The following is a 14,180-nucleotide window of genomic DNA, read 5'->3' as shown; positions in this document are numbered from 1 at the left end:
AAATATGATGTCATGTGACAGATCTTTGTGAGCATGAGTAGTCTGATAAGTACACTGGATACTAGTATTTCGTGTGACTGTTTTCAAGTAAAGGTGGCCATTGCTACCTTTGTTGTGCCTAGTCATTGCTAGACCTAGTCATATTGTGTTTGTTTTAGTTGTGTTTAATTCAGTGCAGCAAGCAAACATAAAACAAAGAAACCATGGAATAATAGGTACACAATTCAACTTAGGTTGTGTTCAGTACATGGCTCCCGAGTGCGAGGTTAATCTATGTACTTCATGTATGAGCAATGAACTGTCACTGATGGTCCAATCAGAACCCAGGCTACAATGACTAACATGTCCCCTTTTGAGATTATTTTAGAATCAAACTATTAATATGCTAACAATGGCACATCGTCTTTAAATATCAACTTGAAAACATCATGGTGTTCCTAATCAGCCAGATATCACAGTCCTTAAAATTTAAACACTGTCATATACAAAGTCTGGATTTCTAGGTGGTTTGGTAACACATCCAGAACGCAACCTTGTCAGCACTGGTGTTGATTCTACTGGTTCGGCTCTGGTCATGTCATTGTTGGTCATCTTCTGCTCTGTCTTTTCCGTACTGCTATTAGCAAGTGATGATTTTCCATAGTGGATGGTGTGTCTGCTGAAGGGCTTACTGAAAACGGTGGCTCATGCACTTCTGGAATTGATGACAGTGGTGGTATTAGAGCAATTGCTGCTGGAACATCATTTGACAGGTTTGCTGGACATCTTGTAGGAACCTGTGACAGGGGTCGCTTCTGTGCAATACTGGTATAATGAGGTTTGATGTCATGCTTGTTTCGTCTAAGCCATCTGTTGCTCTTGTCGTTGATGATCCAGTATGAATCTGGTGAGGTATCTTTGGACTCGATGTATCCTGGTTTCCACTCATCTGAATTGTCATCAGTAAGCCAGATGGGTTGATTGGGCAGGTAGATGTTGCTGTCCTGCTTCGATGGCTTCAAATGTGCTGAGCGTTTGTCACTGAGGTGAGTCTTCTGCTGATCAGTCAATGGAACTGGTGTCATGGCCATGCTGAGACAGGTGTTTATTCGTCTGTTGAGGAATAGTTCAGCAGGCAATCATAAGGTGTCACTGACTGGAGTGTCAAGATATGTTGTCAGGGCTTTGGTAATATCAATGTCACTTGTGCTTTTCTTTAGGATCTGTTCGACCACTAGTTTGATGGTAGTATGGGCTTGATGTAATATGCCCAATGTCAAGCTGATCACAAAAGCACCGGAATTTGTCAGATCTGAAGCATGGGCCATTGTCAGAGATGATCTTCTTGGCAAGTCCAGTTTTCCTGAAGATGTTGGTCAGCACTTTTGTGACAGTGTCGGTTGTCTCACCGTCAAGGATGTCATAGGTGAGAAAACCAGAGAAGTAGTCGAATGTGACCAGGGCATGCTGGCCCTGGAAGTCCACCAAATCCATGCTCAGAATTTCCATTGCACTTTTGGAAAATCAACCACTGCACTTTTGGACAATCTCCGTGATGTCATCCTGTAGCTTTGGCTAATACACAGTGCATCTTGCATGTTGGAGCACTGAGTTAAGACCTTGATGTGCGTCATGCAGACGATCAAGGGTTCCAGGTCTCATACCTGAAGGAATGACAACTCTGTTCCCCATCATGACAAATTTGTCAAGGATTGTCAATTCATATCGGAAGCACCAATATGGATGCAGATGCTCTGGTAAATCTTCCATGTTATCTGGCCAACCAGTGATGATGAGATCTGTTAATGCAGCCAAAGTGGAGTCTGCTTTTGTCTCTTCTTGTAAGGATTTGAGTTTTGTCGTCTCTACTTTTGGGACTTGTGCAATGTTGATGTCTAGACGAGGAATCTCTCTGGCACTGCCTGGTTTAATGAGATGAGAGAGAGTGTCAGCGATTTGCACCCTCTTAGAGCCCATGTACTTCACTTGAATGTCATATTTAGAGAGACGCAACAACATTCTCTGCAATCGGGCTGGAGCCAAGCTGATTGGTTTTTTAAAGATTGACTGTAGGGGCTCGTGGTCAGTATGCACAGTGATTTTCCTCCTAAATGTGTATCTGTGCAGCTTTTCCCAAGCACACAAGACAGCCAACAGTTCTTGCTCTATGTTAGAATAGTTAGCTTCAGGAGGTGTAAGTGCTTTGCTGAGAAAGCGCATAGGTTTGCCATCTTCAATCAGGACTGCACCAAGCCCTTTCAAGGATGCATCTGTCTCAATGACTGCTGGCTTGCTTGGATCATAGTGAATGAGCTTAACAGCATTGGCGATGTCTTGCTTGATGGTGTCCAGTTCTTTCTGCACATCACTGGTCCATACAAAATGTACGTCACGTTTCAGCAAACTGCGCATGAGATACATTTTCTTTGTCAAATTGGGGGTGAATGTAGACATAAAGTTCACTGTCACAAGTAAGCTTTGCAGCTCTTGCTTGTCAGATAGAGCAGCAAGCGTGGTGATGGCTTTCACCTTCTTTGGACAAGGTTGGATACCTTGCAGAGTGATCACACGTCCGAAGTACTCAATTTCCTGTTTCTTGATGAAACACTTTTCTGGGTTGAACTTAAGGCCCACTTGGCGAGCTTTCTGTACTGTTTCCAATAGGTGGATGTCGTGGTGCTCTTCTGTCGTGCTTGTACTTTGACATCATCTGCACATGGGAATGTCCTAGGAATGCTAGTTAGGACTCGATCCATGTGCTTGCAGAAGATTTCAGATGATACTGACGATCCAAAGGGTAAGCGCATGAAGCAGTACTTTTTGAATGGTGTGTTGAACACAGTAAGAAGCTGGCTCTGCTCATCGAGTTGTTTGGTCCAGTACCCGCTCTTGGCATCCAGTGTGGAGAAATCCTGACCATCCCTGAATCTATGTTGAACATGCTCCCAGGATGCAGTGTAGTGAACATTGCAGATCAGGTACTTGTTTAGATTTCTTGGATTGAGGCACAGACATAAGGTTCCATTCTTTTTGACAGCAGTTACCAGATTGTGTACCCAGTTGGTAGTTTCTGGACAAGCTGTAATGATTCCTTCCTGCTCCATCTTGTTTAGCTCCTTCTTTAGCTGTGGCATTATGCTTTGTGGTACAGCACATGAAGGTAGCTAAATTGGTTTTGCATTTGGTGTGAGTTTGAGGCTCACCTTGTCTTCAAAGAGACCGACCTGGCCATCAGAGGTCTCTGGGAAGATCTGCTTCAGGTCCTCCAGAGGATCACCTGTTGCCCTGCCAAGTGGTAACTGCTCCTTCCACTAATTTTTAAGATCAAGATAGTCAGCTGCTGGTGATGTGTACAGCCTCTACTTGGTTGGGCTCCATGGATATGTTTTGCTGTATGCACACAGGTGCGATAGACACAAGTTTGAACTCTTTGCAGAATTCAAGACCAAAAATGAAAGCACGTGCCTGTTTGGTGATGTAGAACCTTGCCATGACAGGATGTTATACAGGTGACCTTAATATCCACAGTTCCACAGTTCTGAAGATCTGCACTAGACATACCGTGGATGATAGCATCACTGGGCTTCAGGTCTTTCTTGGACCGCTCGATCTTTGGAAGCATGGAGGATACCATAGCACCGGTGTGAACCTTGCCTGTAATCTCACAGGAGCAAACACCTCACGTGACTCATGATTTTTAGCGGAGTGGATTGACACAGCACTTAGGTCAAAGTCATCATGTTCACTGCTTTCCAAATCAGATTCAATGTCTACAGCATGTTGGTGTTTGGACTTCTTGTCTTTGTATGTCCCTTTTCTCTTGAGGCATGCCCACTCAAAATGTCCTTGCTTGCTGCAGAATTTACAGGTTGCACCATTAGCTGGGCACTTGTCACGAGAATGAACATCTTCCTCACACCAGACACAGGATTTCTTTCCATCTGTCTTGCTGTCTGTATTTGGCTTAGGTTTAAAGAACCTATGAAGTAAAAAATAATTGCTGCTGATTTGAAAGGCTTTTCAAAGTAAAGAAGAATGATGTTTTCCTTTTTGGAATACCTTTTTTCGTTTTAGAGATATTCACGTTTTTGTATCATAATTGATGACGTCATAGGTGGTTCCAGTAAAACAGTTCAACACTCAATCAAGAATATCTCTAGAAATATTTCAGTAGTGTTCTTTAAACTTGGCACCAGAAATGTACATCACAAAAGAAACAAAATGACACCCATCGTGCAGACGCCATAACGACATTTAAACCACTGGTCCTGTTTTAATTAAAACTAACATTACCAGATTTTATCTTAAACAGGGATCATCCACTCCCAACAATCTAATGGGGAGAGTTAAGACAATATCGGAATCACGTGTGTTCCGAGCAAGACCCTCTGTCCCTTTTCAAAGGGTTGCAAACTGGCATATTTGGTTTTTCACAGAAAGAGGCTGGAGCCAAAAGTGTTGCCATGGCAACAACACAGAAGGTGTCATTCTGTTTCTTTTGCCAAGTTTAAAGAACACTGCTCCAATATTTCTTGAGATATTCTTGATTCAGTGTTCTACTGTTCAAGTGGAACCACCTATGACGTCATCACTTTCCTCATTTGCATAATACAAAAACGTAAATATCTCTAGAACGAAAAAAGATGTTCCAAAAAGGGAATTGCCATTCTTCTTTACTTTGAAAAGCCTTTCAAATAAGTAGCAATTATTTTTTACTTCATGGGCACTTTAAACTGCTTTTTCTTTAATCCATTCCCTTGTGACTTTAGGGATGGGTCATGTGTGTATGAGGCATCAACATGCACCTCACTGGAGTCTTCTAACTTTTTCATGGTGGCTTCCACAGCTTCACATCTGCACATACATGAGCACTGGCCCATATATAAACATAATTGATCTTTACTCTGTCTGACCTGGAATGTAGAGGTCTGCCTAGGACCCTCTCCACCTCTTTTCTCCACAATTTGAATCGCAAGGAAGCATTGCTGGAGGTCCAGTCGACCTTTGTTTGCGGAACATAATTGCTTTCAGCCATGGCCATTTCCAAATGTTACATAACACACTTAATATTTGGTTATTGAAGATGCAAAAGTTTCTTTGATGCAATACGAAAAGTCACAACTGAAGCAAATTTGTCAACAAACACTTGCCTGAAGTGTTCTAAGTGTCTTTTGCTGAAGAGTCTTACAGAGAGTCTCTTCCACAGAACACCATGTTATGGTGCAGGTGATCTGATTGAAGATCGAATTGAGATGGTGCTGAAGTCCTTTTGATTGTCTGTAGCACTGAGGAAGCATTGACTTCCCTCAAAAGCTTTGTTCACACGTTGGGGTCACCATGTTCTAGTTGTGTTTAATTCAGTACAGCAAGCAAACAAAACGGAGAAACCATGGAATAACAGGTACACAATTCAGCTTGGGTTGTGCTCAGTACATGGTTTCCAAGCATGAGGTCAATCTATGTACTTCATATACGAGCAATGAAATGTTACTCACAGTCCAATTAGAACCCAGGCTACAACGACTAACACAACAGTGTTGTCAGAACTTCTTTTGGATTCTTTGCCCTGCTTTTTCTCTGGATTTAATTGCAGTTTTCAAGGTAAGTTACTTTCCATTTTTCAATTGCTGTGTCATGCTGCTTTGTTATTGGAAATTAACTGCACTGTCCTTGAGAAAAACTTACGAGATGCCTTATTTATTCTTGGTTATTTCATTTAGGTGTTGCTGAGCAAGTTTTCTCCGTGATTCAGGAGTTGTTTTGCTCACTCAAGCCATCATATCCGGACTTGGCATCTGCAGTTTGCACTGAAGTTAATACGCTTTTGCAAGCCCACATTCATTGGCTTGAAATTCGTTGTGGGTTGCACCATGCAAGCTTTCACAAGGCAGTATCTCAATAGTATTTCACAAGTATTTCACAAGCCAGTATTTCTCGGTTTGAACTATCAGTTCAGGTTGCACCACACACTGAATGGTAAACATCAATTGAACTACACCAGTTCAGTATTGGCCATCACGTCAATTTCGTCAAAGTCAAGGATGCCTGATCACTTGTTCAAGGACAATTTTGGAATACATGATGCTTATGACGCTTTATTCAAGGATTTTCACTCTAATTGTTTCTGCGCATCCTTACTGCGCACACAAATTCACATGCCACGTCATGCATGAGCACGCACTAAGTAATAAAATGAACAATGATAGGGCAGATGGCCATTGCTATAGCTTTGCTTGGATTTAATGATCTTGGATATTCGGTGACCCCTACTTTCCTTTCCAGAAACAGATTTTATTTACGATTATCTCCCTATTGTCCAAAAATGAACAAAAACTCGATGTGGGAAGTTAAAAAAAGACTTCTGTCCACAGGACATCGAATCCTGCCATCTTGCAGCTGCAAGGCACATGAAACCACGGTCACTAAATGCAAACTTGTTCTTTAGTGAACCTCACCAGTTGACTAAATTCACTTAATAGGTCCACTTAAACAATATTTGGCAGAGAATATTTCACTTCAATGATCTAATTGCAATATTTTTGGCCTTACAGACACTGTGGCCTTATTTGCTAACAAAGCCTGTTTTTTTTCAGATTTAGGGTGTTCTTCCAGGCATGTTCTCTCCAGAACGAAATCGGTAACCCCCCATTTTTTTGGCTTTTTGGCAAAAGGAGATCGTTACCTTTCTGCATGGCAAGTTTAAAAAAAATCTGTATGTGAGAACATTTTGGGTACGAACGTCCTTAAATGTGTTGTACTTGCGTTAGGTTTTTATGCTTGTTCTGCTTTTCATTCAATGAAACATTAGAAATCAGCGCATGAGTAACTAGTGCAGGCAGAACTTAGCATTGATGGTAGTATTGAGAGGTACAGGCTGAGCCTAAATTATGAAATTTTGCAAGCCAAAGTGAATTTCCCTTTGGGCAAGCAAAAAGATTTTCATAAACGCAAATCGAATGGGGGCTTTAAAATTGCCTACAGGCCAAAATGTTAATTTTTATCACAAAATGACTGACTTAAATTGTGACGATTAAAAGAAAAAAAACATTTTTGTGCCCTTGAAGATGGGAAGCTAATTGTTATCAGAGGATAAAGTAAGTAAGTAAACCATATTTTGCAGTAAATTTCCCACTTAAAAGTTGTAACGACTTGTCTATGTTAATACCAGAAATCCAAAAAAGTCTGTTGCATAATTCACCTATTTCTACACTTTTATCTTTACAGTGATTGCCTTCTCACTTGTAGTAATTCAACCCCCAGATACTTACATTTAAAACAATCTTCAACTGAATGGAATTAAAGTAAGCATAAGCCAACAAGTATGCATTGCAGACCAATTTTTTAGCTCGAAACCAATTCAATGCTGTTCAATGGAAGTAGCACCCTGTATGATTGACCAATGTAACACCAGGACACAAGTCGCATTTAAGCTTACATGTACATGTGATTGTAAGGGAAAGACTTCAAGGTTCTTCCCCCTCGTTTTGATTGTAAGGGAAAGTCTTCATCGTTTTTCCTTGGCAATCCTATCTGACACTAATGGTAGACTTGTACCAGTAACTCCCATCTCATCTGGACTCTCTTGGAGCAAACAACACAGTCCCTCCTTGTATCAGTGTCTGCAATTTCATGGTATGCTCCATCCAGCCTCTTAGAATCAACTTCAGCTAGTGGTTAAATTGGTGGGCAACCAGTCTTTCCATGAAATGACCCTCTGGAAATGAGCTGTTGTGTCACTTCCTTGTGATAAATTAGAAATTCTGCGTTGCTGGGCTTCAATTTCTTAATAATAATAAAGGAGTCCAGGAGACACACTTCTGGGTCATAGCCAAACAACTTCTTGCAGGATTTTCAGGATTTTCTAATCACACTGAATGTCCTGATGAGCTGGTCAGCAAGGTCTACTCAACCCATATATTTTTTTTAATGGTCAAGTTGAGCTGAAGGAAAATTAATGTCAGCATTTACATCATGAGCTGACTTTCTCTTGATAGTGGCAGATTGACCATCAAGATCTGGAGTATGAATAGTCGGTAAATGATAAACAACCCTTCGGTCATTCCAGGCTGTTGTTTCTAATCTCCTATAGGCTCTCCACAAATAGTCTCCATGAACCATTTCATTTTGCAGTTGTGTGCTGATAATCAAATCTTTAGAAAACTGTTTTCTTTTTTGGCATACAGTTCCACATGCAAGTTCTTCTTGCCAGAGAGCTCAAGGAAGAAGTGTGGGTCAGTGTAAAAATTATCCATGTAGTGACTTTTGCCAGTTTCTGTCATGGTCAGATCTCGTACCACTCTTCTAGCTGAGTGTTTTTCGGATTGTTGCCCATGTTCTTTCCAAGATAAACTTGAAATCTGTAAACATAGCCAGATGTTGCCTCACTCAGGACCCACAACGTTATACCCTGCTTAGTTGCCCTGCTTTTTGTGTACTGCTTGAATGCCAACTTGCCCTTGTGGGGTACCATTGTCTCATTAATGGCAATATTCTTTTCCAGTCTATTTTTATCTCAAATATTTCTGAGAATAATGATAGATCTTGTCAAATCCATCAGCACTGCTCTTGATAGCTACTGCAATGTCAGCTAAATGAAAAGATCTGCATATTTAAAGGAATCTTGTTTGAGACATGCTGGCAATACTTTCCTGATGGATTAGTTTATCCTGGCTCCAGTACATTTTGAAATAAGACAACTTGACTATTCCCATCAGAATAATGATGCCAATGAAGGCTTCCATTTCCTCTCTTGTAACAGGAGCCCATGGTCTTTTATGTTTGTTAGGGTCAGCTTCCTTTTGCTGTTGATAAAACGTATTGGTCTCTTGAACCAATAGCTCCCATATATCATTGGCGAACAGCAAATCAAAAAAAACTTCTTCACAAGCAGTGTTCATATCTAGAAATCTTTATGTTGGACCTGGATGTGGCTTTCTAAAGTCAGGGATATGTGTTGGAGTATATTGGTCAGACCAGTCAATGTGTGGCTCAACTAGGTCATGATGACGTCTTTCTGGACCAGGTCTTGCTCCTCTCCTAGGTCCTCTCTGTCCACCTCTTCCTCTTCACCTTCTAGCTTGTCCTTCTGGCTGAATAGGACTTCTTTCATGGTTACCAGACCCAGGACTTTCCAATTAGATAAATGAAAATGACATTTCTTGGGGCAATGTTTGAAATTTGCTTTCTTTTGAATTAAAAATAGCCAGGAACATGCCTTCCATGCACTTCAGAAAAGCATAAAAAGAACAGTACTGGCAATGTAGACAAACAAACAGGTCAGCCTTATTGTTTCGAAATAATAGTTAGCTAAAACATGAGCTTTTGGGATAAAGCTAGCATACAATCAGTTTTCTCTCACGCTACATAATTCTCTGTTAGCAAACACTTGTAAACACATGTAGATTACGTATGAAATCTAAAACTCAGTATAAAAAAAACACTATCAGGTTCTTCACAACTTTCTTTGTCAGAAAGCATGTCGTTGGTTTCACTTTCTTGACCTTCCTAAAGTTCTGATCTGCCATTTTTTTTTATCCTCTTCTGAAATTTCTGCTTCTCTTTCATCAGAATAGTCCCCATCAGAATTGCCATTTAGGGCTCTTCTCAGCACTTCTTCAGCAGATAAATACTTTGCCGCCATATTAAAATGCCACTGAACACAAAGCGAAGAATAAATTGCTTTTTACTATTCAGAAACTATCCCACAATGGGAAGAAAGGTCCTCTAGGTAAGTTTTCTATATATGGGTCCCTGGGGTCCATTGTCATGATGACAAGAGGGCCCTGGGCTTCAGTGGTCACTGTATACGTATGGTTGCCGATTTAAGGGTTAATAAGAAGAAAAGTAAGTAAAAAGTAAATTTGAACCCATAGCCTCTCATATTCCTGGCTACCAACTACTTCACTGCACCACATCCACATCCAATGAAAATTTGTAAAACCAGGAGGGGTGAGTACCAACATGCAAATAAGATCCACTCTCTGGATGATGCCAGCCATTGTGATGTCACTTGTGAGCTGGCCCAGGAAGTTTCAATGGCTGCTAAACAATGACATCAGAAAAGTTTTTATGGGGCTTGAAAAAGTATGATCCCAGAATATTAATTAACTATTAGTGGTGGTAGGAGTCTACCTTCTATGTTAAAGATCTATGTTAAAATCTCCCATGATTATACAAATTAATTTTTGTTTTTTTGATTGATTCTCTCAGCATACATTATTTGTTTCACTTAAGCTTAGCAGAAAAAGAAAAACAGAGCTTGGTAACTTTGACTATTTTCCTACTATTGCACTTAAATGTATATCCTCTGGTTGTCTGGAAGCTAGATGTAAGGAATGTTAAAACTTGCTTCAATGTGTTGTTACTTAGCCATGTTCATTATTTTTCAGGTGTTTCAAGTTCTGTACAGACTTACAGATGTTATGTCCTTCCCCTGGATGCTTTCTTCAGGAGATCAAGTTTCATATTCTGAGGTGGGTAAATATTGATAACTGAATAAAGATGGTGAATTTTAAGGTTATGAAACATGAAAGGTGAATTGATCAATATGACATGAGTGTTGGACGAAGGAAAAATCTGAGTCCCAGGCATGAATCAAACTCATGACCTCCTGAACTTAGGGCAGGTGCCCTATCTATTAGCTATGAGAACTCATGGAGAGCATGGTCATTTAACTGCGTTGATATGTGACAGGCATCCTGCATACTGCTACATTGTAGGTTAAAACACTGTCGAAGTCACCATGAGTAGTGATAAGTGAATAAAGGTGGTGAATTGCAAGCATGGTAATGAAATGTGAAAAGTGAACTGATCAACATGACACAAGCGTGGGACAAAGTCAAATACATTTTGTTGACTAAAGGTTTGCTGAAAAATGTCAATTTTTTTTTGTGTGGTGACGAATGGTGCTGTGACGGAAGAAATTCCACCGTGATGTAAGTTTTCTACCTCGATGATATAGATGAATTTAATTCTAATAAACTCTACCTTTATATCAATTTAATACTGTAACAAAACGTTTTCTACCTTGATAACGGAGCTCCTGTGCGCTGAAGGTGTGCAAGTGGAGCCTCCTACCTTAGAAAATTATGTAACCAATCTATCTAAAAAATTTTGGTTGTCATGTGACTATCCATACATCCATCTGTCCAGAGAGTAGCACCATTACCATAGGTACCTCTTTGATATTGAACATCCATGTTATGATTAATTGACAGCTGACACAGTATCCACTGACCAGTATCACATGACCATATCATGGGCTCAGGTTAAGAGCTCATCGAGGTTGAGTGTTTTTTGAAGTTGACCGCTGACAGGGTACTGGTTTTTCATGGGATCAAGGGCTCAAGTCTGGTTATCACTCTGGGGGAGAAGGAGGGAGTACATGCAAAGTCAAAATTTGGGCACAAATTAACCCCTGGCATGTTGTTGACTTTTCTTCCAACCTATTCGTTGCACAATCGTCTCTTAGTAATTTCTACAATCTTGGGTACGCTTATTCAGAATAGTTTGTTAAAATTTCACTGAAAAAAATAGTGAAGCCACACACTGAACAATTACCTGCTCCCAATTGATTATTTTTTGAGTTTCTGATGCAAGAAAAAAGTCCTCTTTTTCCTTTATGGTTAATTATTGCAATTGGGAGCTCCGCTTTAGGCTTGGCTAAATCTATCGATGTCTATTTATTATTTTGGTGAAATGAATTCTACCTTGATATCAGTTTACTGTCAGGCTGCTCAGACGTTGAATACGATTAATAAATGACATTATGCTGTTGGTGATTGCATTACACTTTTAGCTGTTTATAAGACAATGTACGAGAATGCTTCGAAAATTGCTCTAAATTCTACATGTAGAAAACAATTTAGTTTCTGGTGGTTTGCTTCCTCTAAAGAGAAATAAAAGGGAGGTGACTCACTGGCCCAACAGCCTGCACATAAAGCTCCATAAATTACACAGAAATGGTCTTATCTCACCTAAATTGCCTCATGGCAGCTGTCAATATCTCTTCTTCCTATTTGCTTTCTCCCTAGGCTCCAAGGTTTACAATGTATCTTAACCACCCAAAAATTGCTGGTTTTCCAGCTCTAGGTTTCCATTTCTGCCCCATCTCTACCTTTTCTACCTTGATGTAATTTGAAACAAATGGTGCACCATAAAGAGTTTTGACAATACACTGACCCACTATAAAATTAATGGGAAAAAAGACAATACAGCCCAGGACTATCAATGAGACCAAATCAACTTCATTTTAAAATAAATTAACTTACTCTCTCCTCCTTTGATCGCAAGTGCAGACCAGAACAGGTTTTGTATGGTATTTCTATCCATTAGATAATTTAGTAATGAAAGTAACAAAGAAATGTTGGCAATATGAAGATGCATGCTCATGAGTGACCACAGATGACACAGACATGCAAATTTTACACATCAACTGGAAGTCAATTTTGCATGATAGTTTCTCTTCCCCAATGGATAACTATCCCCTTGATATATGTGGTCATCAAAAAGACCACAGATTCTCAAGGTAACTTGATCTCATTTAATCACCTATTTCTTATAAAAAAGCTTTACATGTGTAAACAATGTATTCTCACCAAAAAACAAACAAAGGATAATTGTTGCTGATACTTCAACTCAACAATATTTGTATTTTTTTTACCATAATTTATTCCACAAGTCCAGCCAGTTGTTTACAAAGCAAAAATTCTACACGACCAAAACCATGTGCTCACATCTGGGTTACAAAGTTTCTACTCTGTAGTTCACATAATGTCCACATAATGTCAAATCTGCTTAAAGATAGAAAACTACAGTTCTGCGGTGATAACAATAATTATCCAACACAATTTTATGCAATAATTCTAAGGATGGTGATTTCTACACAATTGCAAATACATTTGGTACATTGTTTTCCAATATAGGACAAAATCTTGCTAATAAAATACCTGTGGTTGATATAAGTTACGATGCTTACTTAAAAGGCAGTTATACCAATAGTCTCATACTTAGAGAAATAGAAACTATTGCAGCTATAAAAGTATTGAGGATCCATTACCAGGATTGATCATGAAAAAATTCAATATGCCATTCTTTGGTAAAAATTTTGAAAAAACATAAGCTTTCGACAGCCAGTCTACTGTATTTGAGGGTTAAAATTTGTGATAAAATGAAATGTTAAAAATTGGAATATAGAATAATTTGCATAAATTAAAAATGCCCTTATAAAGAATGTTTGGAAGAATGTTAAAAGTGCTAAAATTGAGGTTTGTTTAAAAGATTGATATCTTGTCTCAGGAGTGGATATGAGTTGTTGTCAGCCTCAACAGTTTTAGCTATGATTCAGGTGTCTTTCTGGTGCAATGGTTTTTTTTGTCAATAATTCAGGGGTTGTCAAAGTCAATTACATGACCAAAAGTCCATGCATGTTTTGCAATGTTAGAACCTTTAACAGATTGGTTTGTATTTCTGATTGCTGGGTCTAAAACACAGGTCACATTCCACTGGTCAAGAGTAGAAATCCCTACCCTACTGATGAATAACCATGCCAAAAGTTTCCCCTTGATCTAAAAGAACATTTTCACAGAGTGCTAGGGCTAATTAGGGCTACGAGACTGAATCTTGGTGCTGTTTATTTATCTGTAGCACAGTGACCTGTACTCTGACCTGTGGAATATGATCTGTAGTTTAGACCTGCCGATTTCTGATATGTTCTTTTCTTCTGGTGTTAAATGATCTTTTTGTTTTGCCGATGTATAAATAACAAACGTTGGACTGATTGTCTCTAGGAAAAGACAAAACTCGATTTTGTGTTATTTCCTCAATTTGGTGGCTCCTAAAGGAGCTGTTTTTGAAGCGAGCAGGGAACCTGCGCACTGAAATCCAGTAAATTATTCATCATCGCTGTCGCCAAACAAGTTCTGCCATTCTTTCCCTGTCAGGTGATCATTGTACACTCCATCTGCATCTTCTTTTTCAACTGGCATAGGAGGAGTAGGATGAGGAGGAGTAGCACTTTGATCTTCTGTTTAGGTCTTACTGTTTGCCTTCCATTTAGTGGCTTTTCTTTTGTTGCCCTTAGTCTATATTGAATGTCCTGGTTAAAACAATTCTACACAAACTGGGATGTCAAGTCAACAGCAACAACAACAGTAGCTTTATTTGCATGACCATAGTGATTTGTTGTTGCAAAAGCTTATTCT

At 39.5% G+C, this 14,180-nt stretch overlaps 1 protein-coding gene and 1 pseudogene across 8 annotated transcripts in view; one reads left to right on the top strand and one right to left on the bottom strand.

The window, feature by feature from the left end:
- The window catches only part of LOC145484910 (uncharacterized), a 437,829-nt pseudogene that overhangs the window by 187,919 nt on the left and 235,730 nt on the right, over window positions 1–14,180 (bottom strand). The gene's annotated exons all lie outside the window — the stretch shown is intronic.
- LOC145484906 (tRNA (32-2'-O)-methyltransferase regulator THADA-like) overlaps window positions 1–14,180 on the top strand; it is a 656,511-nt gene that overhangs the window by 523,353 nt on the left and 118,978 nt on the right. For all 7 annotated transcript variants that reach the window (XR_014049105.1, XM_081463530.1, XM_081463528.1 and 4 more), the window contains one exon: window positions 10,368–10,451. Coding sequence is in view for 6 of the 7 variants with exons in the window: in XM_081463530.1 (XP_081319656.1) it covers window positions 10,368–10,451 (84 nt within the window). In the remaining variant the exon portion in view is untranslated. The remainder of the gene's footprint in view (window positions 1–10,367; window positions 10,452–14,180) is intronic.

The sequence above is a fragment of the Orbicella franksi genome, chromosome 4, assembly GCF_964199315.1.
Source record: "Orbicella franksi chromosome 4, jaOrbFran1.1, whole genome shotgun sequence".
NCBI classification, from domain to species: domain Eukaryota; kingdom Metazoa; phylum Cnidaria; class Anthozoa; order Scleractinia; family Merulinidae; genus Orbicella; species Orbicella franksi.
The sequence above is the reverse complement of the archived record's forward strand: the minus strand, read 5'-3'. Positions and strand labels throughout refer to the sequence as shown.